Source organism: Grammomys surdaster, unplaced genomic scaffold, assembly GCF_004785775.1.
Source record: "Grammomys surdaster isolate TR1022 unplaced genomic scaffold, NIH_TR_1.0 1136, whole genome shotgun sequence".
Classification (NCBI taxonomy): domain Eukaryota; kingdom Metazoa; phylum Chordata; class Mammalia; order Rodentia; family Muridae; genus Grammomys; species Grammomys surdaster.
Window position 1 is genome coordinate 1222084 of NW_021605555.1, and position 25632 is coordinate 1247715.

A 25632-nucleotide genomic window follows, 5' to 3' on the forward strand; every position below is an offset into this window, starting at 1 on the left:
TGATCTCAGTGTTATCTTCTTCTAAGTTTCCACAATAGCCCATGTCTGAACACTCAATAGCTTTTCCAGTCCAAAGTTCCAAAGTCCTTCCACGATCATTCCCCAAACAGTCAAGTCTGTCACAACAATATCCCATGAGCCTTTCATCAGGGTTTCTATTACTATGATAAAAAAAAATAACCAAAAGCAACTTGGGAAGGAAAGGGTTTATTTGGCTTATATATCCTGGGTCACAGTCCATTGAGGGAAGCCACACAGGAACCTGGAGGCAGGAACTGAATCAAAAGCCATGAAGGAATGTTATGTATTGTCTTGCTTCCTGTGATTTGTTCAGCCTGTTTTCTTATACAACTCAGCCCTGGGTTGGCACTGCCCCACCCCCACCCCCATAGGCTGGACCCTTCAACATGGATTCATCGATCAAGAAAACATCCTACAGAGTTGCCTACAGGAAATCCGGTGGAAGTATTTTCTCAGTTCAAGTTTCTCTTTCCAAATAGCTTTAGCTTGTGTCATGTTGACAAAAATCCAACCAAGACATGTTGGACAGTTTGGTTTCTAAACTGACAGCTTTCATCAGGCTAGTGTAGCAGCTGCCTGAGAGAGAAACTGAGAGTAGTGGTTTGGATGAGACATCCTAATAGGCACAGATGTTTGAATACTTGGTCCTCAGTTGGTGACAGTTTGGGTAGACTTGGTGGCTTGTTGGTGGAAGTATGTCACTGGGGTGTGGGTGGGCTTTGGGGTTTTAAAACCATTCCCATTTCTCACTCTGCTTCCTGCTTGTGGAGATGAGAACTCTCAGCTGCTCCAGTTGCCACACTTCCTCACTGGGATGGTGACTGACTCTGTAGTCATCATGGTATAACAAAGCAACAGAAAAATAACTAAAATACTGAGAAACTACCCCAAGACAGGCAGAGATGAAGGCTGAATTGGGGGCCATTGTATGGTTTCCACCGTTCCCAAACTTCCTAAGACTGAATGCTATTGCAGCCACTCCTGAAGAACTGAAGAACTATTAGGGTGGTGGCAATTGCAAGTTTAGTCTCACCTTTTCTGGAGACTTGAAAATCAAGCAGGAACTATAAGTCAAGAAGTGGCTCCTGGAGGTTCCTCAACCTGTCATCAAGGCAACCACAGCTATTACTGCTCTATTCTAGCTACCAGTGTCCAGAGAAGACTTCATGTCAGCTGTAGATGCCACAAAGAGACGTTGTTTTAGCCAGAGGAACCACTATAACCAACCACCATCTGGCTGTAGCATTGCCTTGGTAAACTCCGACCATGACACCTTGAGATGGCTCTTAGAACACCCTACTCAGTGACCCCAATCCAATGGAAGTATCCAGGAGAAGGTTTTTTTTTTTTTTTTTTTTTTTTTTTTTTTTTTTTTTACTGCAAGCTGCTCATGTGCTGCCAATATAATAAGTGTGTTTTTTTTTCTGCCTTCTTGTAGTCTTTATCATGGGTAGGGTAGTCTAAGTCGATTGCATAAAGAATAGGTACAGCACCCAGCAGAAGACAGAGGGTTGTTGTAGAGGCCATGGAGAGCTGAGACTGTTGAAGGGCTGCAGAAGTGTTGGGAGAGTATGGGATAGAAGAGAACAGAAACTGCAAAAGATAACACACTACAGAATGCTGAGACTGGAAAACCTGCAAGTGCCGGCTGCTCCAAGAGTCCCAGAAAGTCACTACCCAGAAAGTTGCTACCTCTGGCTGCTGAGGAAACATCCTGGAGCTGTAAAGCTAAAGGCTGAGAGCCCACATACCATACGGCTAACACAAGCTGGATGTGTTGGTCCAATAGCTATTAGGGATAAAGCTGTAACTTTGAGATCTAAGTGTTTCCAGCACCCCAAGTTGGGGGCTACTGACACAATGGAAGCTTTTGCCTATTGGAGATTTTGATCCAAAATACCAGACAGCCTGAATGTAAACCACAAGGATGGCCACTCCACTCAATATAAAGTGACCAGTATTTTGCCTGTGACAACTTTGTAGGTAGACTCTCAGCTCTTGATGCTCCCTGTCTAAGCTGTGCCGCCTTTCAGTACTGGTATTCCTAAGGAGATTCAAGACCAAACCAGCATCCTCGGAGCATCCCATAGTTGGTGTGGATGCAAGCTGTGGTCTATAGGTTTCCAGTCAGTATCCGCGGCGGCCTGTTTGCATGCACTACCAGAGCTGGACAGCTAGTGTTAGTGCCGGCTGCTACTCAGCCTGAAGACTCAACCTATGGGACAGACCCACTTTTCCGCAGTCGTGTTACCCAGGGGTGGGCGGGCCTCTTAGGACAGTCCCCGGTTGCTGGGCAACGGGTTGACGCTTCCCTCTCCCTCCCCCTCCCCCACCTCCGTGCCTGAGCACCACCCACTTCGCCTCCGGCTCTAGCGCTTGCGTACTACGTCCCTTTCGTCCCTTCGTCCTTTACTTCCAGTTATGTAAGCACAAGCTTCACTTTGTCTAACCAGGCACTTCTACGGGCGGAAGTGCAATAACGGAAGCGGAAGTGAGCATGCTGGAGCCTGCAGATCTGAAATCTGGTTGACGCGTCTGCAGCCACTGCTGAGCTTTGGGTAGGCCAGGTTCGAGGATCGGCCCTGGATCTCTGCTGTCGCGCTTCCCTACCCCGGGCTCCTTCCAGCACCAAGTCCGCTATCCCTGCCGTGGCCACGCCCCTCTGTGCCCTACGTCCTGGCTTCTCTGCATCCTGGCTGCTCTGCGTCTGTCTGTTCCCCCCGGTGGAGGGGAGAGGCAGCCATCCTTCAGGTGGAGCGAAGTGGAGACTCTTCCTGAGCCCAGCTGCAGGACACTGAACACCAACGAGGTAGATCTCAGGCTCTGGTAGCGGCTGGGGAGGGAAGAACTGGTACCTGGGAACCTGTAGTAGCGAGGATGTGGGACCTGAAGTGATGGAGAGGTGAAGGGGCTGGGCCTCAGCTGTGTTGAGTTCCTCTGGGGAGGGGACCATCCTTTTGGTTTAGGCTTTTCTGCATATGCCCTCAGACCTTTCCATTCTGAGGGATTTGCTATCACCCACAACCACTGTCTTCAGGCAGTCTCTCAATATTTTCCCCATCTCCCATTCATTAGAGGATATTGACTGACGTTAGGGTAGTGTACGAGCGCTGGTTACTTTTCCCTTACCTGTTTTTAAAGGCACCAGCAACAGATGGGTTATTTCTCTTGCCATCCACCTTGACTATAGCACCTCCCAGTTGTTTTTTTTTTTTAATCTGTCCGGCCAGTATTCCAGACATTTATATCTGTGAACACCTTTAGCGCTCCCCCCAAAAAAAAACTTAAGTGGATAGCATTTGAAGTCATTTGTTTTCCACATTCGGAGACTCGACTCTATCTCAAAATTGGAGCCAGGATATATTTATAGAGTTGATAATGAAAAGTTCATGAATTAAAAGCTTTGGAGTCTCTGGTACTGGGAATGCAACACCCCTCTGTTCATAATTGGCATTCTTTAAAAAAAAAAAAAAAGAAGTATCCTCAGCTGCATATTTTAGGCCCTTTACAACTTGCTATTTGCCTTATCTTGCTGATTTACAAGTGTTCTTGTCCTAACGTTTCCCTCCCTATTGCCACCATCTTCAAGGTGTGCTTGGTATTTGAAGGAAAGGGCCGGTCATTGGATAAAACACTGCAACTTCTGTGTTGCAGATACTAAGTTAATTTCATTTAGTTTCTGAGTTGACTCCACCTTGGTAAGAAGGATATATTCTACATAATGCTATCAATTGTTGCTACAGAACTTAATACCAAGTATAAATAGTTTTAATGTCGTTGTTAGGCATTATTTCTCTCCATTGCTCCCTCTGGCTATAATGGGAGTCTGTAAACTGTGAGTGGGTTCTTGATCTTCCTTAAAACATCTATTTGCCCCTGGTTTTATTCATCTATTTTTCCAAATAGGCATTGGTCCTAGCATATGGGAGACATTTCGGGGTGGAAAGGCCAATCCTCTTGTTAGGGATTCTCAGAACTTCTCAGGCTATATTTTGAGCAGTAGGACTTTTATCTAGTAGGTGTAAGGGTGAGCTGTTTGGAGAGTATCCTTGCCTCAGTGTCTATTTACTGCTTACAAGCCTATTAAGAGTTAGCCTATTATCTAACTGTAAAATTTTCCTAATTTTTGTATGTTGTTTTTTTTTTCCAGTCATCCTGTAATAACTCCTTTAGGGAACAAAGAATTTCCTTACATACTTTTAGCAATAAAGCAGAACAATAATAACTTAAACAATATCCATAGCTTTCTGTCTTTTGGGAATATATATATATATATATATATATATACACACATATATATATGTATGTATATATATGATGTACTAATTGTATGCTGTATGATAGACACTTCCTCAGGAACTGTAAACAAAAGACTGTTCATCTCAGGTAGACCACTGACAACAGACCAGAAAAAAAAAATAGATTCCATCTAAGTCTAGCTTAGCAAACCAGTATGTTTATTGAAGTTCTTTACAGGAATATGGGTGACTGAAAGCCACTCTAGCATGGGTAAGAACTCAAGGAAACTGCATCCATGAAGCTCTCTTCACAACTCTTAGGCACCTGGGCTATTTGTAGAGTCTCCTCTCCCGATCAGTTACTGCTTTTATAATTTTGGAGCAGGTCTCTATGAATGTTCTAAGTTTGGGGAACCTCCTGCACCTCACGTGATTCCCTTTTCCTTCCAGGAAGGAATTGGGTGTTGTGAATATCTAGCAATTGAAGACTCTTTCAATATCAGATATGTTCTAATGTCACAGATCCCCACAACTTTTTTTTTAAATGTGTGTGTACATGCTCCTTTTCTGAGGTAGTTTGTGATTCACAGTGTGAGAAATTAACAGGGTAAAAGCTAGGAAGAACTGGTTCCTGCTCTTGTCAAAATAGCAGGCTTTCCGTTATGGGGGAAGGTAGGAGCAGAAACATTTGAATAAAACCAAAGCAATATACTGAGCCTGACTTCCTGGAAAATAAGAATATATCAAGAAGCCCATTGTCTTAGCAGCTTTAGTAGAAACTTGAAACATAAACAACAACAGCTCCCATCTTACTGGCAGCGGAGGGCAGTGGCTCACACATGGAAGACACTGCTGCTCATGTGGTACGGCCAGGCCAGAGGAGGAGTAAAAGGTCTGTGCTGCTCCTCGCAGTCTGTCCACATGTGTCGTTTTCTGTGTTGGGAGTGATAGGGAAGGCTTCTGTAATCGATGGTCTGGGCCAGGCGGCTGTTACTGCTGTCTTATCAGGATGAGTCTCTTGGATCGTAGCACACAGTGAAGAGCTGGGAGAGAAGTGTCATTTCCTCACTGAATAGAAATATAGTCTCTGGGTGGGTAAGACTGTCCATCCCCAGTAAACTGCGCAACTCCTGCTTAATCCAGAGCTAGGCACAGACCAGCCGTCTAGAGCCTATGAGAGTGATGTGCTGACATCTGTCTGTTCTGAGTAGCCTTTGTCTTCACACATTCCCTTTCTGAAGTCTGCCTTCTCCATACTGTGTTGTCTAATATCAAGACAAAACCCACCCTGTTCCAGAAATGATTGTAAGTTGTCAGGGGTAGAGATGTAATTCAGTGGCAGAATGTTTGCCTGCATACTCGAGTCCCACACTACACTGTACAGCAAGAGCAGCCTCAGAAAATGTCAACGTCCTGAATGTGGGACCCAGACCCAGGAATCCAACTGATCTATCCCTTGAGTTGAATCACGTCACCAGGCTCAGTACTGTAGTTACCCAAGTATTGTCACTACAATTTGATAATAGATCCTGATATCATAATCTATGTGTCTATCATAGTTAATAATAATATGGGCAACGCTTTTTTAGATTTTAACATAAAATGTGTAATATTTGTGTCCACTTAACTTTTGATGTCTAAACTGCTAATGACAACTTCAAATTCTACCAGTAGGAGCTAGTATCTATTAGTAACCAGTAAATCCTTCAAACAGTAGTCATGTGAGGGTGCCTTTTTTATTAAGCCTAGAATTTTTATAGCTGCTTTGTTGGTATGATGGAACTTAAAGCTCTTACTACACATCAGAAAATTTGTTTCACAGGTTAGTGTGTGTGTGTGTGTGTCCCCTCACTCGCACCTGGCTGATGAGTACACTGTAAAGATGACATAGTCTCTCTGTCCTAGGTCTTCAAGAGGCATTATTTTGTGTTGCTTTTTGTATATTGAGGACTTGTTGTTGTTAATATTTTATCAAAGGACTTAGTGGGTTGATGCCATATTTTTAATAAAACATAGGAAAAATAGACATTAAGATGGAATGTTTCTTTTGGAATTATTTTTACTATTGATGGACATTATCTGCCTAAAGAATGCCTTTTCTTTATATACAAGGACTTAGGTAAGTACATCTTACTGAATAAAGAATTTCGGTGATACCTTCCCACACTCTGAATTCCGACTCTTAAACTGTTTTGTATCTATATTTCAGCTTTCCATAGAGTCACTATCTCAAATGTTGCAACTATTTATTATAGTACATTTTTAATGCAGACTCCTTGTAACACCTTTATCTAGTGTGCTTGACACATTTACCTAGTTTGATAAGTTTTAACATTTGCATCAAATATATCTATCAGAATAGTCTTAGTAGTATCTATAGCTGCTACTTCCAAAGTGTATCCTAGCACATGCTTTCTTCCTGTCTGCCTCCATCAGAGACACCGCTGTTAGACCACAGACCCACCACATGCCTGTGTCACATAGAAAGGAGCTCACCCCTCACAACAAACCGCAAGAAAACCTTAAATAATAATTATACTTTTATTCGGTGCCTTCATGCCTGTGACTCCTGGCAAGTAGGCTAGGTCACATGGTATGGAATTAACACACACACACAGCCACAAAATTGCAATCAGAAACTCCCCTTCTTTCTTGTAATCAGAAAGAATTCTGTCTTCCCTTAAGACCTCATCATGCTATCTATGATTTGGTGCTATAGTTCTCGTAATATTCTGGGACCTGAACAAACTGGTCCTTTGCTTCAGTCACCCCTGTCATGCTCTTCCTGATAATGAACCTCTCGTTTGGACCTGAAGCTCGCTCTCCTAATCCATTGCCCCATCATATATCTGCATATGGCTGCCATCCCAGCTAGAACTTTAATAAAGCTCCCATCTGAAGGGAAATCATGTTAGACTCTTTTCTACAAAGCAGTAACTTTTTATTATTATCATTAATATTATTATTACTATTATTTATGACAATCACTAGACCACTTTTATCACTGCAGATTTGCTATCAGTGAACTAGAACTTTATGTGCTCCAAGTCAGTGTGCTCTTTTCTCCATGGGCTGGGGTGTCTGGCTACTTTTAGTTATCAAAAATAATTAAAGCCAGATGTGATGGAACCCCCTTTTAATCCCACTGCTCACCAGAGAGAGACAGGTGGGTCTCTCTAAGTTCAAGGCTAGCCTGGTCTATAAGCAGAGTTACATGGTGAGACTCTGTCAAACAAACAAACAAAAAAAGTTAGTATTTTGAAGGTTACTGTTTCAATTTATATTTTTATGTTTTAAAAATAACTTCTACCTCAGTCCTAGGTGGAAGATAATTACTCATTTAAAAACTAACTCAGGCTGATGAGATGGCTTAGTGGGTGAAAATGGCCACTGCCAAGCCCAATGGCTTGACTTCAATTCCTGGGACCCACACGGTAGAGGAGAGAACCAGGAACACGAATCATCCTCTGACCTCCACACATGCAGCTTGTGGCATGTGTGCATAACACCTCCCACCCTCTTCCTCTCCCAAAGAAATAAATAAGATAAAAAACTTTACCTCTTTGTATTTAACTGAGGAATGCCCTGACTAGTAAGTGAAATTTTAAAAGATTACTGTCCTGTATACTGTCTTTGTGAAAGTCTCACTGTAGAAATTGATATATGCTTTATAAAATGTCTCTGTACTTCCACTGAATACACCCCTAGTCAGTATGCCATTTAGCCTGGTGACACACTTTTTTTAGAACACTAAATGTTGTCCGTGTTTGCTTTGACAAGTGTCTAGAAATAATGCCATAGTTACTAATTTTGGATTTATTTTGTTTTATTTTTTCAGATTCACAAAATACAATTATGGGTGTAAGAGGTTTGCAGGGGTTTGTGGGAAGTACCTGCCCACATATATGTACAGTAGTAAATATTCACGAGCTGGCAGAGCATCACCGAAACAAGTACCCTGGACGTACGCCTACCATTGTGGTGGATGCTATGTGCTGTCTCCGATACTGGTACACACCAGAGTCTTGGATCTGCGGCGGCCAGTGGAGAGAATACTATTCTGCTTTGAGAGATTTTGTTACAGCCTTCACATCTGCCGGCATCAAGTTAATATTCTTCTTTGATGGCATGGTGGAGCCGGGTAAGCGGGATGAGTGGGTAAAGCGTAGACTTAAAAACAACAGGGAGATATCCAAGATTTTCCACTATATCAAGTCAAAAAGAGTCCAGCCAGGCAGAAACATGTTCTTCATTCCCTCGGGTCTGGCTATATTTACACGGTTTGCCCTGAAGTCACTGGGCCAGGAGACTTTCTGTTCATTACAGGAGGCAGACTATGAGGTGGCTTCTTACGGCCTCCAAAACAACTGTCTTGGAATCCTTGGGGAAGACACTGACTACTTAATTTACGACACTTGCCCCTACTTTTCAATTAGTGATCTCTGCCTAGAGAGTCTCCGAACCATCATGCTCTGTCGAGAAAAGCTCTGTGAGAGCCTGGGCCTCCATGTGGCAGACCTTCCTCTGCTGGCCTGTCTGCTGGGCAATGACATCACTCCAGAGGGCATGTTTGAAAGCTTTCGGTACAAATGCTTGTCGTCCTATACTTCTGTGAAGGAGAACGCAGGCAGAAAGGGAAATATTATCTTAGCTGTCTCAGACTATATCTCCAAAGTTCTTCATTTGTATCAAGGTGAGAAGAAAATAGAAGAGATGCTACCCTTGGGGCCAAACAAAGCTCTTTTTTATAAAGGAGTAACATCATATCTTTTGCCAGGCCAGAAATCTCCATGGTTAGTTCAAAAACCCAAAGACATAATAACAGACAAGCAAATGGTGAGTTTAAACCCTGAATCCAAGCAAGAAGTCCCTATGTGTATAGATCCTGAATTCAAGCAAGAAGTTCCTGTGTGCACTAATCCCGAGTCCATGCAAGAAGTCCCCATGTGTATGGATCCTGAACCCAACCAGGAAGCTTCCATGTGCACAGATCCTGAATCCAAACAAGAAGTGCCCATGTGCACAGATCCCGAATCCAAGCCAGAAGTTTCCCTGTATACACACCCAGAGAGCAAGCAAAAATCACCTTCAGAAATAGACACTGAATTTAATCTAGAAGCACTCATGTGTGCACACCCTGAAGTTAAACAAGAAGACGCCATGGATATGGAACCTGAAATAAAGCAAGCAACCATGGTTTCAGAGTCTGAGATCTTAAAGGCAAGTGGCTGTGCCTCCCCCACCTCCATCTACAATGTCATGATTGAAAGTATACCTACTAACAGGTTTGACTGTGAGCACTTATTACCTGCAGAGGACCATAGGAGTGTCCAGACGGGAAACCTCTTGAGTCTAGTTAGGGAGATATATGTAACCATATCATAAAGACATCTGATACTGTCTCGTGAGTAGGATGGGAAAGAGCTGAAGGGTTCTAAGGAGAGGCTGTTGTAGTCAGACAGGAGGCTTCCCCATGGAGTCAGGGAGGACAGCATTTGCTTTGAGTAATTCAAATGTGGGATTATAGGAACCTTATAGATGTAGTGATTAAAATTAGTGTCACTGTGAGGCACACTGGTAAACTATGAAGGCTCTAGGGCTCGAAGAGAGGGAACCTGGAACTGATATGGTGCAGCCACACTCTAAATGTAAATGCTAGGAGCTTAGGCTGATTGTAAGTTAGCATTACATAAGCGTCCAAGAGTGTGGTTCTATGTTAGACACAGGCTTTATCTTTTCTCAGTCCTGTGAAATAGGTACTTTTCTAGTCATGCCTAACTCTGCCATCATGTCTTCACTCATGCAAAGTGTATGCTTAACCCTTGAGCCAAATCCCCAGTCCTGTGTATGTTGGTCATACGGATAAGGTGATACCCACAGGAATGGCCAAAGCTTGCAAGCTCTGAGCCAAGCATGACTTTACCCACAAGCTCGTTAGTAGTATATTGTGTCACCACTATTGACAATTCAGATGTAAGAATTCCATAACACCGTGTATCCCTGGCTGTCCTAGAACTCACTACGTAGACCAGGCTGACTTTGAACTCACAGACATCTGCCTGCCTCTGCCTCCCTCGTGCTAGGATTAAAGCCATGTGCCACCTACCTGGTTCTCTCGCTTTCCATAGCCAATCATGGTGAATCTTGTTACTTCTATTAAATAGGATTTCCATTTGTGCAGTGTCCATTTCTTCCAGCGTTCTTTTTCCCCCGGTCCCAGCTGTCTCTCGTGGAAATTACCATCTTAATTGTCAAGAACTCCTCCTGAGTAGTAGACTTTTACCCCTTTTAGTTCATTTGCCATGCTGTGTGGTGAAACCAAGTCCTTTATCTAGTATTTTCTTGTAATTCTTATGATCTTGTAACAAAAACATGTAGCCAAGAGATAATGGTATCCAGCCTCTGCCTCATACCCCACTGGTTTTCTCCCATTTCCTTTGATTATGTGGCCCTCACGATATGGAGCACGCTTTTCCACCTTGTGGGCAGCTACCATGAACTCCTAGTTAATGCTTTTCAGTCTGTTCTGTTACAGCCTCTGTTAAAAGTGTGTCTTACCCAGCCATCTGTGGGCTTCAGTTGGAATCTGTTTGTGTGATCAACAGCTTTCTTGTGGACGGGTGGCCCTGGAGCAGGTCATGAGTTTTTCCAATGCCGTATGTTACGCCTCACATACTGTCTTTTAATAGCTCATCTTTAAATATTTGTGGGCTAAATGACCTTCTCCCCCATCTGTAGCTTAGCTCCTTAGGGACTTCTGTTCCTGCTACAAGCGCATCGGTCTCTCTCCTTTGTAAAAAGCCATTGACCTGTTTTTTGTTAATGGATTGTGACAGGTAAACTAATAGCAATTACAGTAAAATGTAGATTCTCACATTCCTTAAGAGACTCGTAAGTGGGCAAATACTAAGAATTTAAGAAAACAAACTGACTGCTTGCACTTGGGAAGTATCATTAGTGCTTCGTGGTAGAAAGGGTAAGGGGGAACTGCAGGAAAGTGCTGGCAGTCTGGAGAAAAGTGAAGTGTGTGTGGGCTGGAAAAAAGGTTGGTGACCTTCCAGACGGGGGAAGGTGGGTCTGACTTTGCTTAACCTTCAGTTTTATTATGCAGATTGGATATGACAATGCTACTTCTAATACAGAGCCTGCAAAGATTGTCCTCAGATCCCTGTGTCTATAGCACTCTTGTTAAAGTCTTGTTTGTTCAGTCACCTCTGTGGAGGTAGAAGCTCTTGGCCCCCTTCTGACTGGAGGGCAGGGGTGTCCAAGGCTCCTGATATCCAGTACTAAGGCCAGGATCCCCACCCAGTTTCTGGATCTGACCTGGCCACATAGAGATGAAATTGATCAGGAGTTCCAAGAGCACAGAAGTAAATGGCGTCCCATGGAGCTGCCTCCTCCTGGTCTCCTGTGTGCCATTTGAGGGGATGTCTGACACAGGCTTAGCCTGGGTTGTCCCAGAGGGAGGCGATGTTGGTTTACCTTGCTGACCCCAGCCACTCAGTTGGCTTTTTGTTTTCATCTGTCCCACACATTCTCTGACTCAGGGTCTGCTTGTGAGGGTCCTCCTGCCTCCTACCAAGTCCACAGTCTGGGTAACACTCTCAGTTCCTACAGCAGGGGTGAGCCTGACAGCTTAGGTCAGACCACACAGGGAACCTCATTTGTTATGAAAGAGTTTGGTGCTTGATTCCTGTACCTAGTGAAGCAGCATTGCTTGATGGGATTGAACGTTGGTTTTTAAACACTGGTTACACTGCAAAGAGCAGATTTAAACTCACTACGGCAGAAGCCTAAGTAAAAGACAAACTTGGATAAATGAGCTGGAATTAGGAAATGGCAGTCAGAGGAGCAGCTGCATTGTGCTTTTTGGTATGGAGGTTTCCCACCCTAGTTTTACAATTAATAGTCTGCCAGTAGATGCTGAGCACCGGCTCTGCTGTGCGTTATGTGTTAGTTGGAAATGCTGAGGAGGTGAGGGGGTACACAGGAGAGCAGCAGATTTATCATTCATGATCAAATAGCCTGATCCAAAGTTCTTATATCACCTGGGGTGTAGCTTAGCCGTAGAACATATACTTAGCAAGGCCCTAGATTCAATCCCTGGAACCAAGAAAATAACAAAGATACGATGTCAAGATTTGAATTTATGTTTTTCAATGCAAAGAAAAGAAATATAGGAAAGAATTTTGGGTATTAACCGCTTCAGAATTCTCAATCTTTCTGCCTGAGCCTCCCAAGTGCTAGACTTGCAGGCATGTGCCACTAGAACTGGCTTAGAAGTGAAATTAACAGTAAGTAGGTTTGCATTCAGTTGTAGAATTTTTCCTGGAACACCTGAATCAGTAGCTGCAGCAGCTAAGGGAGAAGGGACATTTTCAGGAAGTGATTAACTAAGTTCCACTACAGAGTAGTGAAATGTAGCATCTTTGATGTGTGCACTCAGTGTGAGCCTGAAGTTCTAGTCCCAGGAGGAAAGAGACCTTTAGAAGCCATTCTCTTTTTATGTGTCTTGGAATATGTAGGATGGAGTCTTAAATACTCAACAGAGAGACAACAAGAAGAATGAGGAGAAAGCAGTTCTCTTATAAGAGGAGAAAAGTGATAAGAGCGTAGGTACTATAGAGCCTAAGTACTACAGAGAGTAGGTACTACAGAGGGTAGGTACTATAGAGCGTAGGTACTATAGAGCCTAAGTACTACAGAGAGTAGGTACTACAGAGGGTAGGTACTATAGAGCGTAGGTACTATACAGCCTAGGTACTACAGAGAGTAGGTACTATAGAGTGCAGGTATTATAGAGTAAATACTATAGAGAGTAAGTACTATAGAATGTAAGTACTATAGAGAGTACTATAGAATGTAGGCACTATAGAGAGTAAGTACTATAGATCATAGCTACTATAGAGCATAGGCAGTGTAGAGCATAAGTACTATAGAGCATGGGTGCTATAGAGAGTAAGTCCTATAGAACATAGATGCTATTCGATGCTATAGAGTGTAGGTGCTATGGAGCATAAGTACTAGAGAGCATAGGTACTATAAAGGTCAAGGAATAGGGATGGGTTCTGTGGAGCCCACTAGACAGACTCCAATGGCTAGCTCTAAGCCCACAGCCACACAGATGACCTCGGCTAATCTTGATGGGCCACTTAACTCAAGTAGACATACAGACATGAGAGATTTGTAGAGAGGGTGGCATGGGTGGTAAGGACATAGGAAGTGAAAACATGGAAATTGCATGTATTGAAGTTTAAAAATTAAAGTCTTTTTTTTTTTAAAATAGGGCTTGGGCCATCTGGGTTTGGCAGTTGGGAGATTTTGGTGACTTTTCTAGTGATTGTGGACAGGTGCTTCTGCAAAGGTGTAGGTAGACTGCTTGCTGGGGTCTGCAGAGGGGCAGCAGAGAAGAAGAGGTCAGGAACTCATAGGAAAGAGCAAGTGTGCGATATATTGTATTTACTGGTGAACTTAATTATGTGGCCCTTGCCCCCACGCCCACCCTTGTTAAGTCTTACAAACCTGTCTGATTGGCAGCTAGAACTCCAGTTTGCATGATTTAACTATATATGGCCAACTATAACTTCCAGTGGAAAGACTTGCTGTGGAACAGCAGCAGGCCTGGCCACAACCACATGCACAGAACTGCATGCTTCTCTCTCAGTCGAGAAATCAGATGGAACAGCACATCATAGAGTGCTCGTGATACTGGGTTAAACTGCAGTTAAAGGGCAGAGTGGAAACAGGGAGCACTTGGGTGCTGTTAATACCACTGAATCAAGAATCCTAAGTGCATATTAACTACAAACATTCAACCTTCAGAAGGGATTGTTATATCTCAAAGCATATGTAGTTGCCAAAATTAAATTTTATTGAAAGAGTACAATTATATAGCTCATTATTATTTTCTAGGCAAATTTATAAAACTACAAACTAAAATAAAAATTAAAGAGTAAGAAAGTGGCCTGGGAATGGTGGCCCATTGTTTTAATCTTAGGATCTCTGTGACTTCGAGACCAGACAGACACTTGTTCACATAGTGAGTTCCAAGACAGCCAGGACTATGTAGAGAGACCCTGTCACAAACAAAAACAAACAAACAAAAGCCAACAACACAAACACAAAACAATCTAACAACAAAAAAGTCAGAAGTGAAAGAGTGAATTTAAAATTAGAAGTGTGCCGGGCGGTGGTGGCGCACGCCTTTAATCCCAGCACTTGGGAGGCAGAGGCAGGCGGATTTCTGAGTTCGAGAGTTCTAGGCTAGCCTGGTCTACAGAGTGAGTTCCAGGACAGCCAGGGCTACTCAGAGAAACCCTGTCTCGAAAGACAAAAATAAATAAATAAATAAAAATAAAATTAGAAGTGGGGCTGGAGGGATGGTTCAGTGGTTAAAAGCATTGGTTGCTCTTCCAGAGGACCTAGGTTCAATTCCCACCACCCATGGCAGCCCACAGCTCTCTGTAACTCCAGTTCCAGGGGGAATCTGACACCCTCCCACCTGTGCACATGAAATAAAATTAAATAAATTAGTTTTTAAAAAAATAGAAGTAATTTTGCTGGGGAAAAAAAACACGAAATCCATGAGCATCTGTATTGGAGATTACATTAAAAGTGTTCCTCCTTTTCTTTCCCTTTCTTCCTTCCCTCTCTCCCTCCCTCCCTCCCTCCTTTCCTCCCTCCCTCCCTCTTTCTTTCCTTCTTTCTTTCTTTCTTTCCTTCTTTCTTTCTTTCTTCGAGACAGACAGGGCCTCTCTGTGTAGTCCTAGAGAAGGTAAGTCATGATCAAGGTTAGCCCAAGAGTGTTGTGAAGTGGGAGGTTAGGAAGCCATGGATCTGGAAGCTCAGTTAGGAGCCTTTTGTATCAGTCCTAATGTAAGGAAGGCGGTGAGCATATGTTTGTTGGAGACCTGAGCCCTCGAGCAGACAGAATAATAAAGTTCTGCACAGGTAAGTATGAGAGTGCTAGATTGGAGGACGCAGGAGAGGAGTGATCCAAGTGAAGTTTTGAACTTGTTAGTCCAAAAAACAAAACATATAAATGCCACTTGATGCCATGTGTTTGAACTCCAGTTCCCTGTCTGGGTGTTTTAAACTGATAAGTGGTGTTGACTGTTTCTTTCTAAACCTCAAAAGTTTGTTTATTTTCAAGGGGAACTCTGTTGCATTTGAATCCTTGAACAGATTGCCAGGATGCAGCATGTCCACTCAGAAAGCTACCTAGTGTACAACATAATGAGCAGTGGAGAGATAGAGTGTAGTAACACCCTGGAGGACGAGCTGGACCAAGCCCTACCGAGCCAAGCCTTCATCTACCGCCCAGTCCGGCAGCGTGTCTACTCACTCTTATTTGGGGACTGGAAAGGTGAGGTCAGTTGGTCCGTTTTAGCAGTGATTCTGTTTGGAGTTGGATTCTGAGAAATGAAGGAGTGCGCATTGTCTTAGGACAAGCAGACGACCGGTTCTGTTCGTCTGTAAAATCTACTTGAGAACACCATTAATGATTAATACCACAAAACATTACTATGTCTCTGAGTTTGAGGCCAACTCAGTCTGCACAGCGAGCTCCAGGACAGCCAGCACCACAGAGAGAGACCCTGTCTCAACAAGCCAACTAGGGGAAGTCCTGGTCCTACAAACAAACAAACAAACCAGGATTGTTGTCAGATTGGAGCATCTCAGCAATAACGGTTTAGAATCAACATTGCGCTTTGCTCCTTCCCAGGTAGTTGAAATCAGTGTCTCTTCTCCCTGCCTGTGTAAAGAGGCCAAAACAGCACTTGGAAATTTGTACAAATGTCCCACACACCAAGATTTAGGTAAGAAACTAGAAATGCAAACAGACTTGCATATTTAAACAGTCCTAGGAAAAACAAGTACAGGCTAAATAGGAAAGAGTTTTCAAAGTGTAAACGCATTGCTGGGAGAGAGGTGGGAGGGTGTCACTGAGGAGGGTCCATCCCCGAACTGAGGTCACTCCTTAGCTACAGACAGCCTTGGTCTATTCAGTGGGAAGTCAGGAAGGGTGGATCCATGATGTGAATATCTGTTCCCGGGGTCGTGTGTGAACACATCCTACCCTGCCTTCCCACTTTGCTTCCCTGTCTCCTTTTCTGCTGTTGTGAAAACGTTCAGTAAGAACTCCTGCCGGATTATGACACTCCTTTCTGGTCTTTAAAAAAGCTTTTAAATTTTATATATGAGTGTTTTGCTTACGTGTGTATCTTTGCACCATGTGTGTACCTAGTGCCTGTGTGAAGGTCAGAAGAGGGTGTCAGATCCCCTGAAAGTGGAGCTTTGGGTGTTTGACAGTGGTCATGTGAGTGCTGGGAATTGAACCCAGGTCCTCTGTAAGAACAAGTCATTTTAACCATCAACACATCTCTCCAGCCCATTCCTTCTGGTCTTGAGCTCAGTATTTGAAGCCACTTACAGAACTTACATTAGACCTTTAAAAATGAAAGTCCTTCTGTGAGTTTGGAGAGTAATTATTGTAAAATTTCAGCTGGCTTGGAGTTTTCTGGTGTTGTGGTTTACCCCTTTTCACAAAGCAGTGTGACTTGGGAAATGCAGTAGCTGTTATCAACATGATCATGTTCTTCCCTGGGGTGAGAGGAAAAGCCACAAGGCCAGTGGTTGTGCAAGGACTTTGTGTTCCTCCTGTACTTACTGACCCATTGTCTTTATGCAGATGAAGCCAGCAACGGCCCAGTGGTCAAGGAGTGGTTTGTGTACCCTGGTAACTCCCTGAAGCACCCAGACCTAGTTAGGCCTCTGCAGATGACCGTTCAAGGTATGTAGTGCCTTAAAAGCTATCCATCTTAGGATGTCAGCTCAAGGAAGACTACATTGTATGACTTCCTGTTTGCAGAATTACATGTTGTCTTAGGGTTTTATTGCTGTGAAGAGAAATCATGACTAAGGCAACTCCTTATAAAAGAGAACATTTAATTGGGGCTGGCTTATACTTTCAGAGATTAAGTCCAATATCATCATGGCGGGAAGCATGGCAGCATCCAGGAAGACATGGTGCTGGATGAGCCAAGAGTTCTACATCTTGATCCAAAGGCAGTCAGAAGGAGATTCTCCTCTGCATGCAGCCAGGAGGAGGCCCTCTTCCATACTGGGTGGAGTTTGAGCATAGGAGACCTCAAACCCTGCCTACACACTGACACACTTCCTCTGACCTGATAGTGCCACTTCCCATGGGCCAACCATATATAAACCACCACACATGTTGATTGAGGTTTATTTTTTAATTCCTGTGCCCTGAAAGACTCCATTAGCAGGGATGGAGGTAGGTGGAGGTCAACACTGAGGATCTTCTTAAGTCCACTTTGATTCTATTTTTTTAAGACAGTCTCTCACTGAACTTGGAACTCACTAATTTGACTAGACTTGCTGACCAGAGAACCATAGAGACTGCCCAGTCTCCACATCCCTAGCTCTGGGATTGCAGGTGCATGCTGTTGCCCCTGGCTTTGTGTGTGTGTGTGTGTGTGTGTGTGTGTGTGTGTGTGTGTGCATTCTGCGACCGCATCATGAAGGCACTGGCCTAGGCCGTTGATAGAGTCATAATCTGATGGTATTATTAGGCACTTAGGAGGAGGGGCCTCAAGTTTACCTGAGGTATGCCTTTGAAGGCGTTCTCCTCACAGAGCATGTGATACAGACAGATCCTGTCAGCCATCCTTACCCATCGTCATCAGGAAAGACTTAAAGATGCTTTGTCGTAGCCTCGAGCATCTTGTTTCCATGTCAGATGGGAGTTTTTCTTTCCTTCAAAGGTAGTCTTCACTGGCTGCCTCATGATACTTCACTTTTAAGTGAGCCTTCTCTGTTCTTTCTCTTTTTAAAGGCTTCTCCTGAGACTGTACCTTGAGGGGTCATTTGTGTACTTCTCTAAAGTCCTTTCCCTTTTAGCTTTCCCCAACAAGTAGAAATAAAAAAGAAATCAGGTGTTTTCAACAAAGTACAGGGAGGTAGAGGACTGCAGGGAAAAAAAATAAAAAGATATTCCTTAAAAGTCAGGAAGGAGAGCTGGATGTGACGGGCAAGCCTGTGAGCTCGATACCCTAAGAGGAAGGAGGGTCCTGTCCGGTTCAAGGACAGCTCGGGCTGCGTAATGAGACACTGTCTCAAAAAGGAAAAAGAAAAATCAAGAGGGGGTTCAGAAAGGAGGAAGCAGACAAAAGGAAGGAAGGAGAAGAAATTAAATGTTGCCCAACAAGGAAACAGAAAAGGAAGCACATTCCTGTTCACTGTGTTCCAATATGTTCTCTAAACTTATGCACTGGAAGCAGAGCCAGGAACGTGATGGTCCAAGACAGGCAGGGGGCCTTTGGGAATGAGTGGGTGAGTAGGTGAGATTGTGCCTTTATAAAAGGACACCACAGGAAATTTTCTTGTTCTTTCCTCCATGGGGACACACTGTGCACCAGGAAACAGGCCCTCATTAGACACAAGTGCCTTGTTCTAAGGCTTCCAGCTTCAGTCTTGAGAAACGGCTTTGCTGCTATAACCAGCCCGGTGTGTGGTATTTTGTTAAAGCAGCCCAAGTGGGCGAAGACGTGGGTCTGCTGTATGCAAAGAGCTCACTGACAGTCTATCCCCCTCCGAGTCCCTTGTGTGTATGTGCTTGCACGTGTGTGCACATCATTCACTTAGCAATACCTTGTGAAAGATGGCTTTTTGCTAACATAGGAAGGGATTTAGTCTTGTTCTCCAGCTTAAGGACTGCAAGGTTCCTCCATGAGCTGCCTCTCGAGCTTCTCCCCCATGAGCTGCCTCTCCAGCTTCTCTCCCGTGAGCTTCCTCTCCAGCTTCTCCTCCGTCTCATTTATGGTCTTCGTATCCTTAAGTTTGAGAATGGAATAGTCATTCCTGTCTCCAGAACTAGACAACCTGAAATGAAGGCAATTTCCTCTCAGTATTGTTTTTGTTTTTGTTTTGTTTTGTTTTGTTTTGTTTTTTCAAGACAGGGTTTCTCTATGGAGCCCTGGCTGTCCTGGAACTCACTCTGTAGACCAGGCTAGCCTCGAACTCTCGAACTCAGAAATCACCTGCCTCTGCCTCCCAAGTGCTGGGATCAAAGGCGTGGGCCACCACTGCCCAGCCTCAGTATTGTTTTTTAATCATAAGTAAGTCTTTATTTCAGAAGCTTAGGGAAGCTTATTGAATACACTGATACAGCTAGCTGTCTCTGGAACAGGTGTTAGTGTAGTTTAGCACTTAGTAAGTAAACAGTGCTTTTGGCCTCATAGGGGATCTGACCTGCCATGGACTTAGTCTGAGAAGACTGTCATAGAATAAAGGAAGTGAAGCCTTGCATTTCATGAAAAAGGTTCTGTTTTTAACCCATTTTGCTCCCACTTTCTTTTTTCGGTTCCTCCTGTCCTGAGTAGGTCAGGAAAGATTTCTGTGTCCCAAACACATGCAACCACATGGAAGGTTATCTGTCTCTCCGGGTTCCTCAACAAATCAGTGTGGACCACATATAAAAACAGGGAAGCTGTCAAGTAAATGACACAAATGTGTATTACAAGATGAGGGTTGCACCTATACCTTTAATATCCATTGTGACTGTTTCAAATCCACTGGGTAGAAACAGGGTACCAAGCAAGCATGAAATTAGACGGCTTAGCTGTGCATAGATAGAATCCAGTGTTCTGTTGCAATCTCGTCACTTAGGTATGAAGAATGCTTTATTATGAGAAAAAGCCATTGAATAGCTTAGCCATGTATAGATAGGATTCAGTGTTCTAATGTAGTCTAGTCACTTAGATATGAATGTTTCATTATGAGAAACAGACAGTTGAAATGTACTCAGCTAAAACTCACTCGTATGTGGGTATGTGAGGGTTATTTATTGCCTTTCTTTAACTGAGCTTTTTTCTTATCCTCTTTGGACATAAGACAGACAGTTCTATATTTGTTGGAGGTTTTTTGTTTGTTTTGTTGGTTTTTTTTCCTCAGTTAGACTTTTTCATCTTAGAAATAAATAAGGAGAAAACCCTTAAAGACAACTAAATGTCTCTGACACTTAATTTGCTTGTTTCTGTTAATTTGCTTATGGGGAGTACATAGAGGCACTGGTTTTGTACCTTCCTGTTTGTCCATGCATCTTATTCACATATAAGTACTTGTGTTTATAGCTGTGAAAACACAAGCTTTGCATTGCTTTGTACTTATTTGGGGAACCCCACTGTAGCTCCCTAGACCTGTCTTGAAGTCTTCAGAAGTGCCCCCCCTTCCTTGGCCTCTGGAACTCCATCCTTCCTAAAGCCTGTACTATCTACCTGTTCACATAGACTCTTACCACATTGGTAATTAGATTTTGAAGCTGACGTTCCCTTGCTGTAGTCTGGAGACCAGAGTGTATGTCGTGGCTTCTGAATTCTGGATGTAAATGCCTCAGCTGCATGAAATTTAGGGGTTCCATTGGTTCTTCAGTGGTTTGCTTTAGCCCAGACTCTAGATAAGAACATGGATGTGAATGTGTGAATTGAGAGAGACTGCATGCCTGAGAGCATGTGTGCATGTGTGTATCCCAGTGTGAATGAGTGTGTGTGTGTGCGCATGTGTGGTTATGCCTGCACATGCATGTCAGCTGGTGGACAAGAGTGTATATGTACATTTGTCTCCTATACAAGCTGTGTCCTAAGCTGATCACCTTATTGTTTTTTTAAACATACTTCTTATAAAGTGCAATTATTTAAAAAATTTCCTCTATTTTGGGGCAGTCTCAGCAACCAGTTAGTTCTTTTTCTTGGAGCTTACAATTACAAAGCATTAATCTAGGCATCCTTCAAAACACACCTCACCCTGCCCTGGTGAGGATGATACTGGAGACCTATGGGAGAAAGAAGAGAAAAGTCCTGTAACAAAGCCTTTGTGTAGATACACCAGAGGGGCCGCGTACTCTGGAGTGTTCATTTCTGATATCTGGAGACAAAACCCTTTTCCCACCTCCTACATTTGGTGTACATGAGCATTTGATATTTCTTGACTAAACAAATTATTGATTACATTTAGAAATGAAATTCTCTGACATTAAGGGATTTCAGGCTATTTCTCCCACCCTGCCAAGATACTGACAGAACACCAAGAAAAAGAATGTGACCCCTGCAGCTGCTGCTGCAGAGAAGCAGGAGGCCAAAAGCATGGTGAATCCTGTTTGAAAAAGGCCCAAGAACTTTGGCCTTGGATAAGAGATCTCGCCCCAATCCATTCTGCTGCAGCAGCAAAGCCTATAAGTGGCTGCAGTTATCCAGTCCACCCCTGACCCTGGACCATCAAACACCTACTCAGCTTCTTAAGTCTGTTCACAAGTGCAGGCCAAAGACAGCGAGAAAAACAGCAGCAAAATTGTTGTCTCACGCTGAGACAAAAGCTGCTGGCTAAGGAGACAGCCCCACTGAGAGACTACCAGTTTTGAGTAGGGGTCAGCACTGTCACTGCCTTCATGGAGAACAGGAAGTCTGAGCTGATGGTGGCTACCCATGATAGATAGATCCCATTGAGTTAGTAGTCTTTTGCCTGTTCTGTGTTTCAAGATGACTCCTGCTGGGTCATCAAGGAGAAAGCCAGACCAGAGCACCGGTCCACAGGAAGGCATGCACCATCATTGCCTTCACAGAAGTTAACCAGAAGATAAGGTAGCCCTAGCCAAGCTGCTGGAAGCTATCAAGACTAATTACAGGGGCAGATGTGATGAGATCTGTCTAGAGACAACAGCCTAGGTCCAAGATCTGTGCCTTGCATTGCCACACTGGAAAAGACACAGGACAAAGAGCTTTCTCCACCAAACTGGGTTAGATGTACACTGCTGCATTTCCTGTTGAACATAAATACAATAAAAGTTGTCCTTCCAAAAAGAGAGAGGAGGGAGGGAGGGAGGGAGGGGGAGGGAGAGAGGGAAGGAAGGAAAGAAAGAGAGGTGGAGGGAATTGATTTTGAGGTACTGGGTAGATGGCTCAGCAGTTAAGAGAGCAGTACACTGCTCTTATAGAAGTCCTAGCTTTGACTTCCAGCACCTACATGGCAGCTCACAACAGTCTGTAACTTCAGTTCCAGAGAAATTGATGTCCTCCTGGATGCAGTTACACAAGCACAGACACATACCTAAAAAAAAATAATTTTAAAGGAGAGATTTGGTGTGTGGTCTTTCACCCTGATGGCTCTGTAATCTCTTACATTTCCAGGCTGCTCAGGGGCCAATTTCTAATCGCCTGTACATGGTGGTGGGGGCAAAGGGTGCTGGGTGGTATTCAGACTTGACATGTATCAGAATCTCCTGGTCTGAGCCTAAACAAAAAACAAAATTGCTGGCTGACTCCCAAGATTTTGTAGTTGGGTATAGTAGAATGGGCTGAGGATGGTGTTTCTCAGTTGTCAGGTTGCATTGTGGTTGCTACTCTTACAAAAAGACCCAGGTCTGTGAGGAGAGAATGGAGCCCAACTCTGTACTTGTTTCTTACTCATTGCTGGTATGCCACCAGTGTGTCCACAGCCATTGAAAACCAGGAACCAAAGAGACAGCCTGTCCACTCATATGCTCTGCTGCCTACAATTCTGGGCACTGTACTGGTCCCTGTGAGGAGGCCCCGCTGCAGATCTACACTTTGAAATGGATGCCTCTGTTTTCTAGCGCAGGGAATATCACGTCAGCTTCCCTTAGGGTTTCTGTGTCTGTCTCCCTACTGCCTGATTCACCTTTGATTTTTCAGTCAGTTCCCACTTCAGCCAGGGTCCTCTTTCACAGCCTCCCTTCCTGCTCACCTCCATTCCATTTCCATGGCTCCACTCTAAAGGCCTGAGACATTTCCCATCCCTGAGTGTCTCTTCGCCCCAGCTGAATCCTCTGTCTTCAGTCTTAGCTCACATCTGTCTTCTTCGTGGAACTGTCTTGTTAAGACTGTGTTAGCGCCATCATTTGGTCAGTTTCTGCCTGTGCGTGAGCTCCCTGAACGCTCACACTGGGTCTGTGTTGTTCCCAGTTGGGCCTTTGGTACCCACCATCAACAGCACATGTCACGTGGATGGTCTATAGTTACTTCTGAACATTCTCTACAAATATCTCGCGTTTTTGTATTTGTTATGACTTAAATCTGAAACTCCCCACAGGTTCACATTTTCAACAGTTGGTCCTTGGACAGTGGTGCTGTGGTAAAGGCTGTGAGTGCTTTAGGAGGTAGGATCTGGCTGAAACAGTGGGTCAGTAACAGTGGGCTTTCCCTGCCTCGGCTTACGGCCTATGTCTACAACTCATGGGTGGCAGTGTGAGTAGCTGCTGCCCAGTGCCCCTGCTGCGTCTGGTCACTGTTGTGATGCCGGGAACTCCTCAGAAGCCATGAGCTGAAACCCCTTTGTCCTTTCAGTTGTTCTGTCTTGTAGCTTCTGTGATAGTAGACTTCTGTGTGTGAGCAAAGGGAAGACCAGGTAATCCCACTGTGTCTGGACTCTCAGCAAAGGGAGCACCAGGTGAAATTTCACTGTGTCTGGACTCTCAGTAAGGGGAGCACCAGGTGATCCCACTGTGTCTGGACTCCCAGCAAGGGGAGCACCAGGTGATCCCACTGTGTCTGGACTCCCAGCAAAGGGAGCACCAGGTAATCCCACTGTGTCAATGGACTTTCTGCTCTGCTGCACTTGATGTTTGGTTATAAGGGAGGGAAGGGACAGGGTCTTAGCACATGCTCATTGCTCCAACAGCCCCCAAGCCACACATGCCTGCCTTTCCTCTTGAAACCTCCTCAGAGCCCCTTCCTCTGTTCACTTTTTTCTTCATTTGACCTGAGATAATTCTGGTGTAAAATCTTTATATTTCTTTTATATAACTAGGATTTAACCCGAGGACTTCTGAATGTTAGGCACATGTCTGCTAGAAAGCTAAATACCAGTCCTTAAATGTCAGTTTGCTTGTATGATCTTTTTTCTGTTTTGAGACAGGATCTCTTTGTAGCCCTGGCTATCTTAGACTCTATATACCGTCCATGCTGGCCTTGAACTCACAGAGATCCACCTGTCAATGCTACTTCCCAAGTGCTGAGATTTAAAAGCATGCACCACTACACCAGGTGATAATCTTTTTGCTGCAAGCTCTCCCCAGGCAGCAGGCAGCTGTCATTTTTATGGATGTGTTCAGTATAAATATACCAGTGATCATAAACATCAGTACATAGGGGCGATCAGAAACTTCTGTGACAAAAAAAAAAGAAAAAAAAATAAGAGTTGTTTTGATTCTAGCACTGAGGATCAAACCTAGCCCCTCTAGATGCTAGGTCAGCACTGTACCCCCGAGTAACCCAGAGCCCTCTCTTTTGTTAGACACTTTAAGTCTCCACCTCCGTATCTAAAGCTGTCTCCTGGAGTTGAGACCCTAAACAAATGAAGGCTGAGAGTGAAAATGGTCACTACTCACTCAGCCTGAAGTTCCTCACTTACTACTTCCACTATCTCCAATTCTGGATATATTTCACAAATCTCCGGGTTTCTTTAATGTTAAACTGATGTCTCCAGAAGTATCATTTCATGAAGAAATGGCCTTTACTGCCTTGAACAGTGAAGTGAATCTCTTCAGTGTTCTGTGTTTTAAAATACTATAATGTCTGGGTGGAAAGGTGTAGGAGTTCCTTGTGTATTTGTTTGCTTGCTTTTTAGGAATTGCAACCACTGACTTTCATAATTTAAAAACCTCTCTTCTAAGTACTTTAATATTTGAAATAACTATGATAGTAGAAATGTATTATTTCCCTTATATCAGAGGCTGTTAGCAAGCCTTTTGTTTCTAATGTCTCATAGTAAGTATGCTCGGCTTTGTGGGCCCTGTGGCTTTCCATTTCTTGTAACCTATGTCATCAAAGTGGAACCTCAGATAATGCGTGCACGAGGGAGCAGAGCAAGTTTCCAGTTAGACTTGATAAACATTGAACCGATGTTGGGATTTTATATTTGGTTGTACTAGGAAATAGCAGTTTTCTTTTGATTCCCTTTCAACCATTTAAAACAGAAAACAGTTGTTAGCTCACAGGCTCACAGATAGCAGACCATCATATACATTGGGAGTAGTTTCCAACAGGTTCTCAAATACCCATCCTGACCTTGAAGTGGGATGCCTTAAGTACCAGTGTCTCAGAGGATAATTGTGTAAAACATTTTCTTTCTCTCAGAGAAAATGGCCTCCATCCCAAAATTAATAACAGAAACGTGTTTGGTAAATGAAATACTTTAGCCTTCTCAGGACAGCAAGTGACTTACTGTGTTGTTCTGCTTCTGAGGTGGGAAGAGGCGAGAAGGAGTTTCCTTTGAGTCCCTGGCTTCTGATACCATTTGGTTCGGTGCTTTGTTTTCATGGTGAACATGTGAGATATCT

The 25632-nt window shown here is 43.8% G+C and overlaps 1 protein-coding gene across 3 annotated transcripts in view; it reads left to right on the forward strand.

Annotated features, from left to right (window-relative positions):
* Positions 1 to 2513: 2513 nt before the first annotated feature.
* The window catches only part of Fam120b (family with sequence similarity 120B), a 43976-nt gene continuing 20857 nt past the window's right edge, over positions 2514 to 25632 (forward strand). For all 3 annotated transcript variants that reach the window (XM_028783492.1, XM_028783493.1, XM_028783491.1), the window contains exons 1-4: positions 2514 to 2830; positions 8098 to 9479; positions 15444 to 15624; positions 16951 to 17052. In XM_028783492.1, coding sequence (XP_028639325.1) covers positions 8115 to 9479; positions 15444 to 15624; positions 16951 to 17052 — 1648 coding nt within the window. In that variant the 5' untranslated portion in view covers positions 2514 to 2830; positions 8098 to 8114. The remainder of the gene's footprint in view (positions 2831 to 8097; positions 9480 to 15443; positions 15625 to 16950; positions 17053 to 25632) is intronic.